Here is a 22,332-nt window from a genome sequence, read left to right on the forward strand (position 1 = left end):
ATATATATATATATATATATGCTCCATTGTTAACGTTTCTTTAGCCATTTATCGCTGTATAGCAAGCCTACTGTGCAGTATTGAGCACCGTAGCACAGTCACGGAGACATCTGATAAAAGCCACTTCCTTTTTGTTTTTTGTTTTTAATTTAGGTAGTACATCTAAAGCTCTTTCAGCCTTCAGCCAGCATCCGAATTGGCAGATCAGTTTAAGTGTTAAATGTAAAATGTCCCGTGGGAAACTGCTTAAAAAACCTAGCCCAAGTGCTTTCAAAAGACATGCAGGGTGTTCTGGGTTTTTTGTTTTTTGTTTTTTTGTTTGTCAGCAGTCCTAATTAAGAGCAGGTCTTTTCTCTGCGGGGGGTGGGGGGTGCACACACCATGCCCTCGGTCTGTGATGATGATGATAATGAAACTATGTAAGAAACCGTGCTGCTCATCTGCAAGAAACTAATTTTCTAATCAAGTCATTATTGCATTGCAACACACTGATTTATATTTGTTCCTCAAAGGCTTACATTAGCGCTTAATCATAAACATTCCAGCAAGTACAGCATGACAAGCCAAGTCCTGAAAGCTGTACTTTTTGTGAACCAGCTTTTTCTCTAAAGTTTTAAGGTGGATCCTGACAGAATTTTGTGACCACATTGAGATTAACACTAGTACACATACACACCACAGATAAAAATACAGGTGTACAGGTCATTACACTGACGGACAGTTGATGTAAACACAGTATGAATGACATCTGTGCAGTCTTGTTTAGTACACACATTTGCGCAGGCATAGCTAAAATGAAACTTGCTTTTCTGAATAAAAAACGGTCAGATAATATTTCAGGGGCTTTAGGAATTCAAGAAATCAGAAATACTATTTTGGAGTGTAAAAATATTATTTAATACTTTTATGCTGGTCTTACTGGCTGTTAGGTGTATACTTTAATTGTTGTCTATTACTACAATGTTTTGAGGTCCTTTATTGTATACATTACGACATTTTTAACATTGTATTTAAAGCACAGGAATCTTAAATTAATGTGTTGGATTTAATTTTTGTTACTTTGCATCTTTAATAATAATAATAATAATAATGGATTGCATTTATATAGCGCTTTTCAGGACCCTCAAAGCACTTTACAATACCACTATTCATTCACTCTCACATTCACACACTTTAGTAAGTGGTTTACAGCTGAAACTGCAGATTTGTTTAAAAATGTCTCTAATCATCTCCCTGTAGTGCAGCGTTTCACTGTGTGTGTTTTCTAATGCTCTTTCATCAGATTTTCACATTTTAGTTTACATGACAAGTACCAAAATTACTGCAAATTACTAGCACACACTGTTTGATATGTAACTGCTCGGCAAGCACAAACAAGTAACATTATCTTAAATGGTAAAATGTTATTACACAGTAACATTAACATAAACCATTATTCATTTATTCATGTAGAAAGCATTTCCACAAACAACACAAACTATATACACATTTACCGCAAATAGCAGCACATTGAGAAATATAGCGCATCTCTGTGGAATGTGTCCTATGATGCGTTCAGATTCATATTTCAGATGACTGACTACAACATACTACATATTCCGCAGAGATGCTGGAGCAATGTGCAACGTAGTACAGATGGGTAACTTCTCATTTCTTGGGCCTCACTGCACATGAGCACCAGCTGTGCGAGCAGTGCGTGTATGTGTGTGAAAAGAGACAATCTGACTATGGTGCAGCTGTGTACATGAACATGTGGGCTGGTTGGCATGGACTGCTTCAAAGGGTTTGTTTTTGTGTGTCTAAAAGGGCAAGGTGATGCAAGGCTGCAACGGACTGCAAAGTGTGTTTGTGAATGCATGTATTGTGAGGCAAACTAAATGACTGTGTGTGTCCGTGTGTGTGTTAGAGCAGGACATGCCATGGACCGATTAATGAGCTCACACTGTCATACACACATTCTGCGCAGGGGGTTTAAGTATTCCCAGTGTCTGGCATGACTGCTCTCATTTGTTATTACAGAGTGATTCTGTGGAAATTATCTATCTTTTGCACTCTGAAATGACAGTTACATTTTTACTGGAAGGCACAGTAATGCTGGAATTATCCCATCCAGTTATTATCAAGCCAAGCAGAGGAACAGTACTGAAATGGCAAATTAGCCTCTGCTTCATTTATCCTGCAGTGAGCACTCCACTCCATGGTGAATGTGTTTCCATAGGAACATGGTGTTACTTTGAGCTTCATGTGCTGTGCGACGCTCTTGACGATCCTGCCTGTTTTTTTGCTTATCTTTTCTGTTCAGCTTCCTCTCCTCTCCTCAGTCATTCTGTACAGATCAAGGAAGAGCAAAAGGGAGAAAAAGAGTTTGGAAATGAAATCAATAGGGCCATTTAACCACCGCTTGCGTTTTCAGAATTTCATTTGGCGTATCTCAGAGCCTGCTCTGGCCTTATCAGCCTGACATCGCTGTTCTTCAGGATGCCTTTTTATTACAGTCTGCAAGCGTTTACAGCTCCAATTTCCTACAGCCACTATGCTATTTCTTTCCCATGAGTGTGTTCACTGTATCTGCATCTTGATCTGTATCGGATGAAATATTGCAGCCGTTACTTCCAGTGAGAATGTGAATGTATGCTGAGAGACAGCGAGTCAGTGTGTGTCAAAAAGACTGCAGAGTCGCTGAAAATCTGTGTAAGAGTCAGCAGCAACAGTTCTCTACTTTCACGACAGGGGTTTAAGGCAATATTTCACTTTAGTTGCATATTTCGATGTCTTAAGAACAAGCTGTCTTTTCATGTAGTAAGTGGAAATGCTACTCAAAGAGACACGTTTTAAGTTTAGTACAGTGGCTTTGCCAAAAGTATTGGCTGGATTATGAAAAAGGGACAGAGTCAGATCAAAGAAAAGGAAGAGGGATATGGAGGGAGCTGAGAAGATGCGTGCTTGTATATGTGTATGACAAAACACCAGACTAAAAGGACAGAGATAGGGAGAGAGAGAAGAGGGTCTCTTGTAAAAGTGGTGCCGGTGATATACGGCAGCGTCCTTGCAACCTTCCTTCTACCTGACTGGATGTTTTATGAGCGTTGCAGAATCAGAAAAGGAGGCAGGCTTATAATACAGCTGACAGAAGTCTTTTTATGGTGGATGGGCAGAGGTGGAGGAGGGAGGGAGAGGGTGTAATAAAGCTGAGTGCATCTCTCCTGGAATGAAGCTGCAGCAATTGGGAGGGGGCAGAAGGGAGAGGGGAGGCTGGTGAAGTGCTACAAATATTAGTGTTACATGAGCGTGTGTGCAAAATGCACCATATGTCCAGATGTGTGCGTATGTGTTAGGAGAGGAAGGCAGTTTGCACAGAGCTTTTGCTGACGTCACTCTGTTGAACAATCACTCAGCCTCCATAAGGCAAGCAGAAAATGGAGCCCTCAGCATACGCCAGCCCAAAGACACCCAATTAATCCATTTTCCCCCCCTGTGTGGTGCGGTGAAGCGTGCAGTGAGTCACAGAATTGATCTTGAGCCTGTGAAGTAATATACCGTGCAGAATGAATACTTACTGATGATATATTATGTTGTTTGTTGAAATTACACTTTGTTATTCTGCCGGGAATGAAAAGACTCTTAACACACAATACAAAGACTTTTTTTTTTTTACATCGCTTCCTGCTTGTCACCTGACAGTAGCAAATCTTGACCATTTAATTATGATTGATTAATTTGAGATATTCTTACTTTAGAAAATTAAAAGTCAGTTTTACATGAGCTTAATTTCTCCATTTCAGACAACTAAACTAACAGTTTACATATTACATATTAACTGATGATGATGTAGGGATATCAGATCATGCATTGCAGTCCACTGGATAAAGATCTCCAATGTCGCTAAAATGTGTGAACAGTTGAAAAACTTCCAAATCGCTTCTATTTCATCCAATTTCTCTTGGAAAAAAACAAGCTTACCTAAAGCCAGGGAATGTGATTTCCCACAAAATATAGTCAGCAGTAACTTAAAATATATGTTATTATATGTTATTTAAACCTGATTAACTGCTTGCTAATGCAAATATATAATCAGACAGTCACATGAAAGCAGCTCAGTGCATTTAACCATGTAATCACTTTCAAGAGTTCAAGTGTTATTGCCAAAGTTCAAACTGAGAATTAGAACAAGTGACATGAATGTGGCATGGTTGCTGGTTTCAGATGGCTGGTCTGATTGTTTCCAAAACTGCTAATCTGGTGTGATTTTCCCATACAACTTCCTCAGTTTACAGATAATGATCCAAAAAAAGAAAAGAAAATGTCCAATGAGCAGCAGTTCTCAGGGTGACAATACCTTGTTTATGCCAGGGGTCAGAGGAGAATGGCCACATGGCTGGTGGTGATGGTGTAATGGTGTGGGGGATATTTTCTTTGACCATTTTGTGCCCATAGTACCAGCTGAGCATTGTTTTAATTGCACAACCTACCTGAGTTGTTGCTGACCATGTCCATCCCTTTATGCCTACAACGTGCCCATCTTCTGGTGACTGCTTCCAGTACAATAAATTCCCATAGCACAAAATATCATCACCTCAAACCAACTCACTGGTTTCTTGAACATGACAATAACCTCACTGAACTCAAATGGCCTCTTCCCTGGGGGCTTCAGTTATCAGATCTCATTGCGATAGAGCACGTTAAAAAGGGAGATTCCCTTCATGGATGTTCAGCTTACAGATCTGAATCAGCAACTGTTTGATGTTATCATCTCAATACTGACTAAAATCTCTGATATTATTTCCAAAAAATAAAAATATATTTCCTGCACCTTGTGACTTTATGCCAAGAAGATTTAAGACAGTTCTGAAGGCAAAGGTGGTTCCACCCAGTAATAGCAACTGAATGTAAGACACAAATAGAAAATGGGAAGGAATAAACAATCATTTCTCTGGAAATAGATGTTGAGAGGGTGGAGATTTCAAAAGCATGCAATGACATGTTAAAGAGGAATACTGGAAAGTTTGGTGTTTAAATAGACCAACATATTGGGACATGTTGTGTGTGAATGACGCAACACAGCTTGAGTTGTCTACCTGAACAAGTGCATAGGCTTGTTACACACTGCTACATGTTGATGAATTCACAATTTTTACATTGTGTAGCTGTATCAAAATACATAAATACAGTGACAGCAGCTGTGCCCCTCCATCAACAACAGTTGAAAGTGTCTAACTGATGTTTACATATTTATAATATTGACTAAATCTTTGGAAAAGTACTGGAAAGTTACCAGCTCAGGCTCCACAATGGACCAGAATGGAGCAGAAAAGAAGTACTTTCACTCCTCGCTATTTTACTCACAATTTAACCATAAGGAATTTTTAGCTTTTTGGACTGAGATTTTATATATGGCTGAAACTGGTATAAAACTCTGGTTCCTGTAAGAGTAAAAATCCTATAAGAAAGACAACATTTCCTCAGCCATACCTGCTACAATTCATAAAAATATGGATATATACACAATATAAAAAATCCCTATGTAACCAACAGAAAGACTCTTTTTTTACTAAGTGCATAAGGGAAAGGTTCATTTTCATAGGCAACCTTTCAAATCACGCTAATCCTCTGCTCTACTGGGAGCTTATTAAGTAAATCGATCAAGACGCACAGTCTCACAGTGAGATTCTTTTTTACTGGAGTCAAAAAAAAAGGGTTGATATATAATAAGAGTGCAGCTTTTTTTCTGTATGAAGTTATCTGCGCGCATGTGAATCAGGAGTTTAAGTAGCTTGAGCCCACAACCCTCGCAAACTAAACATGAGTAAAAGTGGAGAGTATAAATATTTTGTGTGACCTTGTTCTTCTCTTAACAGACATCAACGTCCTCACTGGCGATCTGGATAGAGAGATTCCTCGTCCTCATCTATCCTGAATGAAACCCTCTGAAGGTGGATGCTAAGCATTAAAATTGCATGTCCCAGTGGAGACCTGCCATACCAAGTAGCCAACCCGCAGCAATAAATCAACACTAGAGGACTTTTATTTCTTCATTATCGCTTCCTGCAGCAACAACAAAGGAACAGGCATGTTCACAGGCCTGTTGACCTGCGGATGTGCTTCATAGGATTCTATTTTTGGAGCCTCATTGGTTTTACAGATTAACTGCCCTCAAATATGGCCCCAATCCGTTTGTTGCTCCACTAGTTTGACTGCTGCCGGAGGTTGTGTATATTCATGCTTCAGAACGCCCCACTGTGTGACAGTTTAGTCATCTGAAGGGGCACTGCTTCTTTTTGAAAGCAGTTTGAGTCCACTTTTTTCACACTCTTGCAGAGGAACAAACACTTTGCTGTATGTAATGACAGCTGGAAAGACTTTTAAGTTATTCTTGTCAACTCCTAACTAATTGCCCTCTTTCATTGTGTAACTGAGTAAAGATTGACATCTGAAGCTTTTACACCGTTGCCAAGTCAGTGTGCTTAGATTAGTGCGTCATAATATTTTATTGAAAGAGTTTTTCAGTCACACTACAGTCACACTGAATTTCCACTGCACGTTGTTTTTATTAAACTGTCTAGCACTAATCGAGATCTTTCATCGTCAGATTCGAGATTTTCATAGTGCGTGAAAGCAAAAGTAGCTACCATTAGCAAATACGAACTGACGCGGCCATGTGAAATGGAAGACACAGGCCAAAGCCTGAACCATCAAGTCCTTAAAGAATTGTTTATGACATGTGAAGAGAGGACATTTTTGAATTATCCAACGTCACTCCAGCTGAACATTTCACAGGACAAAGCTACCACTGCTTGTTTCACTCTGACATAAATCTGGCATGCTTTGTTGGCCCCAGGGCCAAGCCCTATAACAAGAGAAAAATTAAAGAATAGGATTAAAGATGGATTATCACTGAAATACTAAAGCCAGCAAAGCAGCTGCCTTTGCATACTGTAAGCCTATTGGACTCTTCAGGGAGAAGCTCTGTTGACCAATTTGTAGATTGCATTTGGTTGTTGATGTGGTCACCTATTGGGTGGCTGGTATTAAAAAGGAAAGGATGGAGAATCTAGATGAGCTGGAGCACCCTCTTCTGGGAGAAAGTGCCAATAACAACTGGGGACCAGGGCCGGGGCTGGGACCTGGAACTGGACAGGCCCCAGGTGGGCTGTTCAAGGGAATCTTGGTTAAGTGTGAGGAGGACAGGGCCTACCCTCCATTAACATGGAGGGGCTATTGTGGACATCCCCCTGAGCTTCAGCAACAGCAGCTACTGGATCCTTGCTCCTTACCACGCACACTGGAGTCCTTTTACCCAGCAGCCCCCATTTGGGGCCACACAGATGCCCTGCTCAACAAAGACTACTTGGAGACCACGTTTGTGGACATTCGGCCAGGTTCAACACTGGAGAGGAAGCTGCTGGCTGAGACGCAAGACTTCCACAGTGCATCCTACAGCATGGACGATGAGGATGACCTGCTCCCTGACTCTGATGTAAGCAGTGTTGGACAAGTTACTTTGAAAAAGTAATTAATTATAGTTACTAGTTACTTTTTCAAAAAAGTAACTGAGTTCGTAACTGAGTTACAAGGTTCTACAAGTAATTAATTACTTGAAAAGTAACTATTGCGTTACTTTTAAAAAAATGTTTAACCCTCTGGGGTCCAGGGTATAATTGGCCATTTTTAACCACATTTCAAACATAAAATCCGAGTAGAAAAAGTTATATTTTTTACTGTAACAACCACAAACATGTTTAATGAATCATATTTCATAACTTTAAATGCAAATATAAATTGTCAATTTTAAAATCATATGCACAAGTTTTGCAAACAACAAAGTTATTTGCAACCATTTACCTTTTAGCGTTTTTTATAACCATTTCAAACTATTTACATAACAATCAGCTGTTCTGCATTCAACAGGATGCCACACAAATTATTTGTGCCACTCCAAATATTTCTGTCCACTATAAAGGAGAACATCACAGCCTGATACCTGCAGGTGTGACAGCAGCAGGTGTATCACTCTTACTGTTTTCATTGAGCATTGTTCTGACTCACAAAACTATCCACAACACTACACACTAACTACACAAGACGACACATTAACTACACACTCCAAACACGCTAAACGTCACAAATCTCTCACATCTCAAAACTCTCTCTCTCTCTCTCTCTCTCACCCTCACTCCTAAAACGTCCCCCTCTCCCTAAACAACAAAATGTCATGTTGCCACATCATTTTTGATTGGTCGGCTTGGTGCATTTTTCTACCAACACGAAAGGGCAGGTTTTTTTTGTTTGTTTGTTTTTCTTTGTCATAAGCAGAAAGTGCTCGCTGCGCTGTCCTTAGACAGTAAACGTGGCGAAACTATTGAGGAAAAATCGCTGCGTATATATTGTTTATCATGACTCTGGTTTTACGTGGCCTATCAGCACAATTTAAAAACTGGTATATATCACCTTGTTGCTTTGTCATCTTGAAGTGGTCATGTGATTGGCTTAGCACGACTACTTTATTCTTCTTCAGTCAAACAGCTGCTTAAAGCTGCTGCTTAAAGCTGTAGCGTCCAGATTACTTACAGCTACTTCCGTGGAACTGATATAAATTGCGGTAAGCTTAAGACAGCTTCAACCATCTGTTTGTTGAAAAATAGTAACGCGACCGCACCACATTTTCTTGTTAGTAACGGTAACGGCGTTATAACGATAGAAATAGTAATTAGTTAGATTACTCGTTACTGAAGAAAGTAACGCCGTTATTCCCATCACTGGATGTAAGACACTTAAAAATGTCTTCTCTTTCTTCTTTTGTACCGACAACAGAGCTTGTGCAACCGTACAGGAAATAAAAGCAGGTCAACAAATTTTCCTGCTATTGTTCAAACAGAGGATTCAGGAATATTTAGATAGGTCTGAAAGTAAGCATTAGTTTCTCAATTAGTCCTTTGTTTGTCTGTTAAGTTTCAAAAGTAACAAACCTGAAAGTTTGCATGTAGATGCCCATATTAGTTTTATCAAATCATTCTCATCCTCAGCTCAACCAGATCCTCTTCATTCCTGAAACATGCTACAGAAAAAGCAATGGAGCCTCATACTGTCAGTGCAGGTTCTGGAAACCAAAGATAAACTTAAAATAGACATGCGAGCAAAGCAGCAATTGAATGCTTACTGTCAAAAAGCCAGATTACATAAAGCTGCTCTCCTGCTGCATAACAGGTAATGACACCATAGTGCTGATAGAAGATGCCAGTTCTATATCATAGACCAGCGGTCCCCAACCCCCGGGCCTCGGACCGGTACCGGTCCGTGAGTCGTTTGGTTCCGGGCCGCGAGAGTTGAGGCTCAGGTGTGAAATGTATAGTTTTCAGGGTTTTTATCGGTTTTCAGCGTTATTTTGTTATCGTTTTTATTGTTTACTCGGTTTTCCTGGGTCTTTTCACGTGTGTTATGAATAAATCTTCTTTTTTTCGGTACCGGTACTAGTTTTATTTTGTTGTATTTATCCGCGACACTTTAAAAGCCGGTCCATGAAAATATTGTCGGGCATAAACTGGTCCGTGGTTGGGGACCGCTGTCATAGACCACCGAGCAAAGCCCATCATGAAGTAAAATATAAATTAGCTACGAGATGCCAACAGCAGTCAACAAAATAATACATACTCTAAATGTCACCAATAAATAACGTTAGTGTTTGTACTGTTTAGTCTCACATCAAGGTCAAGTAAAAGCTTTTTAAATAACTAGAACTAAAAGGCTAAGGGATGTTTAATGATTATTACTTTGATTAAGAATGCAAGTAAAAACACAAATACACAGTAGCACTACACACCGTTAAAATCGACAGCAGCTGGCTGCCACAAAGTTTAGGTAAGAGTTTGTTCCCCAAGGACAAAAGGAGAGCTTGTGTAAAATATTTTTTAAGCTCATTCTGAATGCTGGCAGTAGTGCAGTGATGCAGAGTCCTGGGCCTGTGGGAATAAAACCTTGCAGTGACCTTAAATCTGCACAAGACAACATCTTCTACTTTGCTTCACTTCAATTTTTTTTTTATAAAAGAACTTAAACTGACACATGAAACTCACTGATTGCTCCATGATCAACATTATGGAAAAATAAGTGTCCCATCCTGATTGATTTTACATGTGAGCACAGGCTTAAATTGATTTCCCTGCTTCTCATCAACACAAAAAGGATTTTATGTCTATAAAAATACTTCCCAACTATAGAAAGATTTTTTTTGACCAATAGAACAGGCATAATAGAAATAGCCCTGTGATCCAAGCTTTAAATAAATTATCTTGTTTAGTTAAAATAAACCCACTTTATGTCTATGTTTGCTGCTGGTTTACAGAACAGTTACTAAAATATAACAAAAGCCTTTTTTGGAATTGTACAACTGTTTCTTACACAAAGTAAAATGACCAAAGTGGTATGACAGGGTCATTGTGAGAGAGCAAGTCAGACTCAATATGCAGCTGTTTCAAAAAAGATGCATGAGTCATAAAGTGCCCCGCGGTCAGCAGAGCTAGTGCATATCCAGACTAACCCCATTCAATCACATTATCTTTCAGACACTAGCAAAGTTTTTAGTTGCTGTGGATGACTTGAATATAAGAGAAACAGCGTGTTTCACTTAATGTTGGAGTAGATCATCTTTGTATGTTTAAGACAACAAGCTGTATCTTTGTTAGATGGACACAAAGAGGTAGATTACAGAAATGACAAAAAAGCAAGGTTGTTTTTTACTTATGCACCTGTGCACTGGCACCTTGATGAAATAAACTGAAGGAAGTTGACAAGGCTGCAGCAGTACTGATCCATGAAATGGATCTTCAGAAATATGTATTCCTCTCTAGAAACAAAGTCTCAGTTTTTCTCTTAACCCACAAATTTTATTGAGACTCATTTTGAAACGAACGTCTTTGAGTCAAAATGTTTTTTTTATTCACTTTACACACCGTCCTTGCACAGTACCTTACATTTGAAAAGTTTCAGTGTAATTTTCATTTGCAGGAAAATGAAATGAATGTAATACCTACTGCATTTTTGTGAAGGCTGAAATCTCACAGACAAATATCTGAAAATGTGCCCAAACAAAAACAAATCACCCTAAAAGTATTTCTTTATAATGTATGTTATCGCTTTCTATCCTGAACTCAACCTAAACGCACTCTGTTTGAATCCCAGGACTCATCCATCGATGATTTTAGTGATACAGACAGTGAGAACAACTTCCCTCTGATGATCCCTCAGGACTACCTGGGTCTGGCCTTTTTCTCCATGCTCTGCTGCTTCTGGCCCCTGGGCATCGCTGCCTTCTATCTTTCACAGAAGGTATACGAACACACACAAACACACAAACACACAGACACACCCTCAGTCCTGAGCAGACAAGATACAACTTGGCTCTATCGTTCACAGCTGAGGGTGAGGTTTTACCCTCTGCAGTATGTGTGGACGATCAACGAGTCCAGTTCTTTAGTGTTGTGCAAGTGAAGGATTTATGGAGGAGAGCTGTGACAGGGAGATTACACCTGCAGAATCACACTTCTGAAATAGTACAAAGCTGAGAACTTTAGATAAAACACTTAGATCACATCCGAATCACAGTTGTCTATAATATGGTCTCTGTTGGTATCATAACTCAGATTTCTTCACATTGATTTCTTGAAGACATAAGCTTGAAAAAAACCACTGACCTCTGTCCTTATGTATCTTTTTCATTATGTGTTGCTTAATTTAATGGGCATGCATATGTATTTACAACCTTTGCATCAAGCAATACATAGAGCCATGACCAAACTAAGAAGAAGAAATAATAGTATTCCTGTACTGGGGTTTTGTCTTTAAATCAATATTTACATAAATATTTCATTGCAGCGCATAAAAACTGCTCGTTGGAGCTCACTGGTTTAAACAGCATGCTAAGGGGCATGTACTGTGTTTTGCCTACATTTATTGAATAATAAAGTCACTCTTTCTACCATATGTATACTATAATATGTATAATGTCTGCCTTTCAGAAGGGATATATCCAGTCCAGATGTATAGGGCAGAAATCTACCAGAATACCACATTAAAAAATGAATAAACTTAAAGTTAATATAACTGCAAATGTGCTGTTCTAAGCAAACTATACTATTCATACACAACTTTTTCCTATAAGTGTTCAGCATCTGCACACCACATATTTAATGACAATTTAATTAACAGATACAAAATGTAAACAGAAATAAATAGAATCACTGGCGATCTGTCCGGGGTCTACCCTCCCTTCGAAGACTATTTCCAGGATTAAATGTGCTTATTATGTTAAACGGCACTTTTTATAATCACATACATGCTCAATCATAATTTTTGACTCATTGTTGTGCATATCACTTTAATTTTGCTGTTATTGATTGATGTTAATGTGGAAATATTTAAATAAAGTACTGTGCGTTATTAAAGCGCCTAAGTAAATGTACAAGGCTGTCTTTCTACTCGTCATATCCATGCGCTCATCTGGCCAACACCTCTGGCCCCTCACCACAGAAGAAACAGGATAAAATTATTAAATCTGATTATTCAGAAGTCAGATGACTGGTCACCCAAAAGTCAGAATTGCTAGAAAAAAAGAACTTATTAACCACAGTTACTTATGGTAGTATTAAAATACCCCTTACACAAATATCTCTAGACTCCCTTATTTTATAAACTCATCCCTCCAGCAGTGCAGGGGAGAAAGAAATCCCATTAACACTTTTGCAAAGCTAACTGGCAGCATGCTGCAAAGGCCTTTTGATCAGATCAATGGCCTTCGTTAAGGTTTAATTAGAGTCATAACAAGAAACCTCAAGGTGATAGATTTCCAATATTGTTGAGTGCTGCCTAAAACAGGGGTCAGAGTCAAAGGCAAGGACTAGAGGGAGAGAGGAAGGAAGGAAGGAGGAGAAAATGATGAATGAGCTGCAATCGCTGGGTGTGATTTGGAGATGGAACATAATATGGGCTTAGCGTGAGATTGGAATGAGTGGAAGAGGAAAGTGTAGGCCAGGGAGGACATTGACAAATGATGATAAATGCTGTTCTCTCCTATTTTTTTCACTCTAATCTTTATCTCAGTGTCTCGTCTCCTCTTTTACTCAGACCAACAAGGCATCGGCTCAGGGGGATTTTCAGGGGGCCAACGCAGCGTCTCGCCAGGCTCTCTGGCTCTCGGTGCTCTCCATCGTGTTTGGAATCATAACGTACATCTGTGCCATCGCTGCGTTGATTTCTTACCTGTCCGCAAAACCACCATAAAAGCAACTCTTTCAAACGGACATGCATACAAAAGACTGACCTCTCACATATTTCATGAAGATCAACACATGCCAACATATCACCGTTAAATGTCAAATAATCACAGTGTTTGTCTGTCGACTTGTCTGAAGTCACGTTTCATCTACACCAAGCTGAAAAGCTGCGACGCTGAAAACAGAAGCTGGGAGCTGGTGTGTCGTTTATAATCGCTTTGGGATTATAAAAAGAAAAATCAGCTCAAAGGATGTTCTGAGCACATGAAGAAAACTCATTGAAAAAGCAGTCTGTTACTTGTTTAGTGATTTGAAGACTTAAGTTACCTTCTGTTAAATCTGTGCTGTAGTTGTCATCATATGTGAAGCATTACTGAAGTAAAAAAAAAAGAAAGAAGAAAAACAGAAATTCACATTTTTCCACAGCACTGTAGATATCAGCATTACAAGCAATGGATGAATAAGAAGAAGCAGTGGGGATATGTGTCATTGTCTGCCTGGGAGGAGCTAAGTGGAGGGCAGTATACGATTAGATGGAGTCTGCAGATTTATGAGAGGTCACAGCAAGGACGTGGCAGCAGATAAATCCCGATGGACTTCACTGTGGGAGGGCCTGAGCCAGCACTGTCACTTGAGGGGTGAAAGCTGGTGATGATGTTTTAAAACATACAATGAGCCAGAAGCAATAGTCCTTTGGAGAACCCAGAGTTCCTTGCTGACGGGAGGGATCCCGAGGGAAATGCTGCACGTGAACATCGATAAGCTCATCCTGGTTTCACACTGCTTCAGTCACTGTTTACTGACAGAAAGGACTGCCTCTGCTTTGTTTATACCAACTGAATCATTATCTTCATGTTGAAATACACAAAACACTAAATAACTAACGCACAGAGTGTAGTTGCTGGTATAAGAAAATACGTTCACGACTTTTAAAATTAAATGCAAAACTCGGAGGTAGAAAATGGACTCAAGATATAGACATTAAATGTTATCCTCTATATATACACAGGGTTAAGAAATCATAACATATACAGCGGAGGAAAGAGCTGGAAAAAGTGCCAAAAATACAGAAGAAACTCTGAGGTTGATCCTTTTATCAGCTATTCCATTATTAGAAGCAGCCAGGCTGTTCACACCATGCTCCTTAAATATAGATTCTGCTATTTTCTCCACCAAAAATAGAACTGACATCTTCAGGAGCTTGCTTCTTGCAGTATGACTGACTTTAAAAAAAGTCTACTGAAAACTTCTGTTCAAAAACACACAAATGCTTTATTTAAATGGGCCAAGAAAAGTTGCAAAAATTGTGATGCATGTTTCAATAACATCCCAGGTTTGGTCATAAGAAAACCCTGCATGGTGAGCTTGTTGGTTTCCTGCTGCAAACTTTGTTTCCTTCAATTGGACCAACATTGTTGCAAAATTGACTGGATTGACTGGAAAAAGCTCTGAGCCTTTAACTACATAGTAAATGGGGGGTATCCAAGTAAATATAAAGGAATGACTAAGGTGGAAGCTGACATTTTCTATTTAGATAAATAGTTTTATAGAGCACACAGCTCAAGTACATATAAAATACTAGGTTTGCTGCAATCCCAGTGTTGTTTCAAAGCTGGTAATAGATCACTTTTAACAGATTTTAGTAGACAAACCTCTGGTATCTCCGTGTCTTGCCCTTGTCAGCTCTCTCATTGTCGATGCGCTGTGATTCAGCTGTACACTGACAATCCTGAACTAGCGTCTGTCTCCACTGTACTTTCATTTTAATAGAAGAAAAACAAATCACACTTTGTTGCTACAGCTGAGTTACGTCAATTATTGATTTATATGGAGGCATTTCACGTGGATTGCTCCGAACGATGAGGCTGTCGTGCGACAGGCTCTGCTCAGGTTTGTCTCGCTTTGTGTCACTCGTACAGAAAATAAGCGGACTCTGAACGTGTGAGTCAGTAAAGTTCAAAGGTTGCAGCAAATGGGATTTATTACTACAAAAAATATTCAGGGCTTTTCTTTTCCCCAGGTCACATCCTTGTATTAAATGTATATATTAAAGTGAAAGAAAATCAGCAAATCCCAATAAATGCACTTGTTTGACATTCACCTTTCCTCCTTTCATTTCTGATCTCTCACAAATGTACTCATACAAGCCTTCCCACCATAAAGCACAGCTGTCTACAACTGAACTGAAGAAATTGTAGCCCACAGGGGTTTCTAAATATTTTATTACGACATCAGTGTTTGCATGCATTGTTAAAATAAAAATAAAAAAGACTAGGCAAAAGAAAGCTCCGTGTTTCTCATAGGCTTTTGGAGTATCGCCGCTTGACAGAGTCTCTGTAGAACTGGAAGATCTTCTCTGATGCTTTCTGACTGACTGCTATGCACTGCTGCAGCTGTGAGAGAAGAAAAACAACAACTGAGGATCAGACAAAATATGAAATGCAACAACAACTGATTTAAGTCACATCAGACCTGAGGCAGACAGGGAGAAAGCAAAAATAAGAACCGTTTTTCCAAAAAGTCACACATGAAGCAGAATCACAAATCTAAACTTAACAACGTTGTAGTGTTTCTTTTTAAATTTTGGCAGGGAGTGTGTTATGTCTTTATTCTGATGGGACAGTAGAGAGCAGACAGGAAAGTAAGGAGAATATGACCCCTCCAGTCAGTATCCAGTCAGCATACTGGTTCCCTGTAGGCGGGCCAGAGTGAACCCCATATTTTAGTGTTTCTGGAATAATACTTGTTATTCAGTCAAAAAAAAGGGAATCCCATTTGATTTTTCCATTCAATTCCCTTTTAAAGTGTCCTTAAAGAGGTCATGTTTCGATCCATGGGATCGTCTCCAGGAAAAAGAAGCAAAAGAGTAGATTTATTATCATTCCTGTCATCCGCTGATCAAAAGGGAATCCAGGAACCCATGGGACAGTTTCATCTGAGTCCAGTCTTCCTGTTTTATGCAAATTGTCTAATCACATCAGCTGATGATTTATAGCTTGCATTTAGATAAATGCTGTCCCTCTTTTAGTCTCCATATAGATAGCTGCATGCAACCAAAGGCTGCTCAACATGATTGATCAATAGCGATATAAAATAAATCCCCTAAAATTTCCAGAAACTATGGTCCTTTTGGGTAACAGGAGAAAAAAAATACTCCATGATATTGTTATCAAGACTGCAGAAACTCCAAAATGGTTTTTAGGATGTATTCTTGGTTTGGCAACATCTACAAACAGCCTCTGCAAGGGATGCCCAGTCTTTTCTCTTTGAAGCACGCTTTAGAGAAGTCTTTTCTGGCTTGGCATTCACAGTTTTGTTTATTTGAAATGGTGCACACTTTTTTTCCTGTCATTAATCCACTGACCTCATGCACTGAAAACGATCCTTTGGTCGACGACATCAAAACGCTGCGTTTTGCGCTGTCGATCGCAAAAGTCATCAAAGCTCGACTTTCCTTTTGAGAGAGAAAACAAGACACGGGCAAGGAAATTAAGACGATGTCAATCTGTCCCGTTAGGAAGCAAAACCATTCCACTGATACAAATGGAAGTGACAACAGATGCGCTGGACAGACAACAGTAAGATATTCCAAAAAAGGGAATACTTTAGCTGGTGGCGACTATAGATCGCTGTGCTTGCCTTATCGTTCCTGACTGATTTTTCTCTAGTTTTGTTTTTCTTTGCCATTTAACTGCATTCAATTTATTTTTATTTATACAATTTCCTCCACAGTTGCCTCAAGTAGTGCAGTATTCAGGAGAACATCCCAACAATTACATGACAGTGATGTCAAACATATGGGCCAGGGGCCAGAGTTGGCCCAGGAAAGACTCCGATGTGGCCCCCACTGGACAGCACTGGAAAATATGAAAGAAGGTGTAAATGGACTGTTCATAAGTTTTACAGTTTTATCTTTACCGATAAAGACGTACAACATGGCTAATCAAGCTAAACCAAAGTAATTAGGTCAGTTTTTCCCAACCTTTTGGAGTCACGCACTTATTTCAGATTAGAAAACAAAATAAAATAAAAATCACACGGCACACAACCTAACAAAAATGTCACAAAAAGCATGTTGATAATTTTTCCCCACGCACCAGGTATAGAGGAATTGGCTTGGTTTGTTGCCAGTATGCCTTTTTTGCTTTCTTCTGAGCACTACTCGTGCTCGGGCCTTTATCTGGGTCAGTATTTCCTCCAGGACCCAGGTCAGACTGACTACTTTTTCTTTTCAAATATTTATGTATTGCTATTACGGGCTGCACCATCTCACAGCATGACTATTATGTAATTTCTTCTTCATCGTCTTCTGTGTTACTGGCTGTTGGCAACCAATTTAATTAGAGCAGCTGATTGTACTGCCCTCTAGTGGAAGAGAATATAATGGTTCTGCCCATTACTCATGCCGATCGTACTAATCAGGTGGAACCAGATAATCTTCCACGCACAGCGGTTGGAAACACTGAATTAAGTAATGTGTAATTATAAACATTTATTTGTTACAGTTTAAGCCCTTACAGTTTATTTCTATTTAAGAATCCTATTGAAGAGTCTTTCAGCAACTACAACAGCTTTTCTTTATTATCATTTTATGTAGAAAAACTGAAACGTACTGTTCAAACTGCATTTCTTTTCCTTATATTAAGATATTTCAAGGATTGAACTTCTTGATAGAAAAGAGTTTCACACGGTATGGTCCACCTAATGTCAAAGTGGGATGTATCTGAGCCACAACGTAAAATGAGTTTAACACCCCTGCCCTATGAACAAGCACTTAGCAATGGTGGGATGGAAAAGACCTATATTTTCTGTGTCATTTGTTTGAAAAGTTCCCAGGAAATTTGACAAAAGCCACCATTAGAGTGTTTTGGGAAGATTTTTGTCACCCAACATTCTAAAAGTCTTAGATTTACCTTTTCCTGAGCTGCAGTGGGGTCTGTGATGATTTGCCCATCTGTGCTGATGGCACAAGTCACTCCGCAGAAGAGGCAACTCATGGGCAATCCTGCATCCATAAGAGCCATACATGCAGCATTCAAACAGCAAGACAGCAGCTGAGGAACAGGTAAGGAAGAACACTCACAGAAAACATCTCAATTTTAGAGCCCTACTTGCAGATTGGATATAAACCTCAAAGCTTGCAGCAGCACAGTTTTACAGAAGGATACTGAACCATCATCATGCAGGACCTGAAGGATGAGAGTGAGCGAGGAGCGTGGATGGAGCGTCAGGAGCAGAGAAGCCTCACAGGTTTCTCGCACACACTGCTCTTGCGATCGTTCCCTTACACCTAGAAAACAAACAAATCTCGGTATAAAAAAATGAATGCGAGCAGAAAGCTCACGTACCCCACCCTGTGGTCAGCTGTGGCATAGCAACTTTTCCACAGCAGAAACCTCAGAGACATTCTTGTAGATATCAGGATGCAAAAGGTCTATTTCACATTAGCTTCCCCAAAATAAAAGAAGCAATGCTGCATAATGAAAATTTTTACCCCTAAAAAAAACTCACTTGGCAGCCCTACTTTGGGCTGTACCAACACCTCCAGGGTCGCCCGGTCATAGATCTCCTTGTTGACTTTGACCTCAGCTGGTCCGTACACTCCAGCCATCACACTCGTGTCTCCTTTAGACAAGAACAGAAAGGAGCATTATTCAATAAATAACACTGGATAATTAATGATGTCTTTCCCCACATAAACAGACATCTAGGAGGGGAAAAGTAGTAACATCAAATCATTTAAAGCAGTACGACCCCCAGTAAATGTGCTCACAGCACATGTATTTTTTAAAGGGGGGACTTAAGCGCAGACACCCCATTTAGAACAAGCTTTTAATAAGAGAAGTAAAGCTGATGTGATACTTCTAAATGACACAAAGTCTCATCGTGTAAATTTCACATTTATTCTTCCTCTTGCACCACAATATTTTTTTTTCACGACACTGAACCAACCCATCCATCCATTTCCGCTTATCATTATCAGCTACCATACCAAAATCTTGCTATCACATCAAATGGTTGATTAAACTGTGTAAAATATACTTTAATAAATTAAAGTTTGCATATAGACTTCTACCATTAAAATGAACCATCGTTATATTCTTACCTCGCTCTATGTTCCTATTAAATTGTTCCATTGTATAATAATTACAGTCCTTTAACATTTTGGTAAAAAATTCAGTCAGGATCTATATTGCTATCATACCCCAGTGTCCCACTTTCCATTTGATTTGTTACTTGAAATGTGTCAGACATCTGACTTTATTATACATCTTATCCACACATCATTACCTTTTGTCTCAGACAAGCACCAAACAATTTGACAGTGCATTGAAAGTGACCATCCCAATGCTTTGCCTTACATTTTATCAGCTGTATTTTTCTCATTCTCTCAGCTCTTTAATGACTAAGACCTTTGCCTGCTCCGGTGTTCCATTTCACTTTATGAACACCTTACAATCTGTTGTCCAGGTTGACTGTATTTTCTTCCGTTTTCTTAATAATCTTGCAATATCTGCATTTTTCTTGATTAGGTGTTCATTAACATACACATTCGTTCCTTTCAACTTTCTTCAGTAGCTCTTTCTTCTGCTTCCTATTAATAAATCTTATAATAATGGCAGGTTTTTGATTCTTGTTTTTCCTTGGAAGAGCATGGCACTCCTCAGTGCTCCTATCCATTTCAATGCCTTTACTTTTGAAAAAGCCCATTGCCTGTTCTTCCAGGGAGCGCAACTCTTGCTCAGGCAGCTCCCCTCTCTCCTCTGCTGCTGCCCATGCATATGTCTGGTGCTTGGTTTCTTGTCCTTTTCCTCACTTTGCCTTCTTAATTCTTTAATATCCTCAATTAAGTTGATTATTATTTGTTGTTGTTTTGCAATGGTTGTTATTTCTTCTGACATAAAGTTCAAAGATTCCTTTATGTCCTCCAGTTCTTCCTCATTGACGTTACGTCTTTTAGGCAGCATCTTCTCAATACTTGTGCCCCTTTTTTTACTGCAGCCCCAATCAATCCTGAGGCTTGCTAACCTGCGCCTGCCTTTTCCTGTAGCTTCACTAGCTCTTGATGGAGCCTGGTTGTGGCCTGGTGGCTGATGATGGACTCTGATCGTGGCCTTATTTTGACACATAAAAACAAAACAAAGAACTACACAACACACTAACTATACATTAACTACACACTCCAAACACGCCAAATGTCACAAACCTCTCACATCCAATGACTGTGGAATTGCTCACATCTCACAGTTGATCTCTCTCTCTTGTTGCCTTGCCATATCATCTTTTGATTGGTCAACATGGTACATTTTCCCACCAATAGGAAAGTGTTGGCTTGTTTTTTCGGGCTGTCATTAGAAAATCCAGTTGTTACCTTTTCTTGGTATATAGCTTGAACTTTCAACACAAATAAAAATGTAATGGAGACTCAGTGGGAATGCATCTTGTTGCTATGTCATATTAAATTGGTCATGTGATTTGGAAGCCTCAGAGGGTTAATTAGAAGTTCAACAATAAACCACCTGTGTTGAAATCTGAAATGCCATGTTGTTGATTCAAAATGTGCACAGTACATCCGCCCCTGGAGGGAGGTTAACACTATGCAATAAATATATTTATTTTATTAATTAGTTGTAGCTAGGCTCAACGTTAATGCTACCTTATTTTAATAAACAACATTGTCATATGCAAAAGTAAGCTGGCACATGCCACCCCATGCCACCCCATACCACCCACGCCAGCATAAAAGATGCACCCCTGATTCTCATTATTAGATTATTTTGGGTATAAGGGTAAAGAAATTCATGTCACTAACTGAAGTGGCAGGTTAACTTCCCTAACCTTTCTCCGTCCTTTACGTCCAGTTTAGAGGCAAATAAACGCCCAGATAAATGATTTCTAAAATTAGTGTTACCTTGGACGAAAGAAGCAGAACCATCAGTTCGAGACAGCAAGCTCTGTTCACAACCAAACTCTCTCAAAGAAACAGTCAGAGATCCGCAGACCTCCATCGTGGAGAAAGCAGGTTTGTCGCAGGCGGATGGCGTCATCTGTTTTCCCTCTAGTTTAGGCTCCTTACTGATGACATCAGAATGAGAAAGAAATGTTGGCTCTAATAAATAGTTAATTCACAAGAAATGTGGATCTGTAATATATTTCTATGACAACGAAGAAGAAATAATATTTTTCATCATAATTCACGTTTTCCTGACGCAATCTGAAGCCCTATTTTGCGTTAATATGGTTAATGTATTTTGAAAGTACCGGAAGTGCAGCATCTGTATATTAGTGTAGTTAATCACAATGACCGCTAGAGGGCAGACAGCAGCCGCATTTAAACACAACGGGTTCAACCTTTTATTTTCTCCCCTTATTGGTCATAACCACTCACCAAAATTTTATTTACATCAGTTTATTTACTCCTTTTCACAGGTGATCATTTACTGGCATTGTCTGAATTGCAACCACCATGTTGCAGTCTCCGCTATTACCACTGGATGACGATGAACACTCGTGGCTGCAAAAATTGGTTTATCTGCTGTCTGTATTTACGTCATCAGTTAGCTGTGAACTGAAACGAAGACATTTTTAGATTTTGACAAGTAGTTAAAATACTTTATTTTAATATGCCAACGGCTATACCTGCGATATTACTTGGTTTATCATCGGAACTGGAACTAACAATATTCTTTATTTTGCCACTGACTCTGCTTTTACTATTAATGCAGTACCGCAATGTGACCACAGGATGGCAGCAGAGTAGGATTTAATATTTGGTAGGGTTGAAAGGACGTAGAAATCGTTGTTTTATGACTGAATTTAAGAACAGCTATCCGACTTTATTCATCGGTTCTTCCGTACTGCTTACCGCCCTCTCCTCCCTGGCTGTGTCTTCTCTCTTTTTCTTTCTTTCCTGTGGCGTAGTTGCCTCGTGTCTCTTTAATACCAGTTATCGTCAGATTTATAGGTATACCTGACATCTCAGGTTGAGTTCGTCCAGAGGAGCGCTGCGCTGTTTTATTACAAACTGTTTCACGTGTGTTACAACTAATCTGTATGTGCAAAAGACAAA

At 39.4% G+C, this 22,332-nt stretch overlaps 2 protein-coding genes across 2 annotated transcripts in view; one reads left to right on the top strand and one right to left on the bottom strand.

Moving 5' to 3' along the window:
* tmem91 (transmembrane protein 91) overlaps window positions 1-13,283 on the top strand; it is a 14,080-nt gene extending 797 nt beyond the window's left edge. The window contains exons 2-4 of the mRNA XM_005735888.2: window positions 5,856-7,474; window positions 11,173-11,319; window positions 13,114-13,283. Coding sequence (XP_005735945.1) covers window positions 7,040-7,474; window positions 11,173-11,319; window positions 13,114-13,269 — 738 coding nt within the window. The 5' untranslated portion in view covers window positions 5,856-7,039 and the 3' untranslated portion in view covers window positions 13,270-13,283. The remainder of the gene's footprint in view (window positions 1-5,855; window positions 7,475-11,172; window positions 11,320-13,113) is intronic.
* Window positions 13,284-15,476: 2,193 nt separating this feature from the next.
* Window positions 15,477-21,349, bottom strand: exosc5 (exosome component 5). Its single transcript, XM_005735889.2, has 6 exons — window positions 21,175-21,349; window positions 18,774-18,887; window positions 18,431-18,552; window positions 18,176-18,316; window positions 16,627-16,716; window positions 15,477-15,655 (listed from the first exon to the last, which is right to left on the bottom strand). Exons 1-6 carry the CDS (start codon window positions 21,308-21,310, stop codon window positions 15,560-15,562), a joined length of 699 nt encoding a protein of 232 aa, XP_005735946.1. The 5' UTR covers window positions 21,311-21,349; the 3' UTR covers window positions 15,477-15,559.
* Between the last annotated feature and the right edge of the window lie 983 nt (window positions 21,350-22,332).

The sequence above is a fragment of the Pundamilia nyererei genome, unplaced genomic scaffold, assembly GCF_000239375.1.
Source record: "Pundamilia nyererei isolate P.nyererei 1_Seehausen unplaced genomic scaffold, PunNye1.0 scaffold00066, whole genome shotgun sequence".
Taxonomy (NCBI): domain Eukaryota; kingdom Metazoa; phylum Chordata; class Actinopteri; order Cichliformes; family Cichlidae; genus Pundamilia; species Pundamilia nyererei.

Coding starts and splice junctions, on each gene's coding strand:
- exosc5 (XM_005735889.2), bottom strand. CDS start 21,310: ATGACGCCATCCGCCTGCGACAAACCTGCTTTCTCCACGATGGAGGTC. Junction 18,317..18,430: donor TCCTGCATGATGATGGTTCA/GTATCCTTCTGT, acceptor CCTGTTCCTCAG/CTGCTGTCTTGCTGTTTGAA. Junction 15,656..16,626: donor GATCGTTTTCAGTGCATGAG/GTCAGTGGATTA, acceptor CTTCTCTCACAG/CTGCAGCAGTGCATAGCAGT.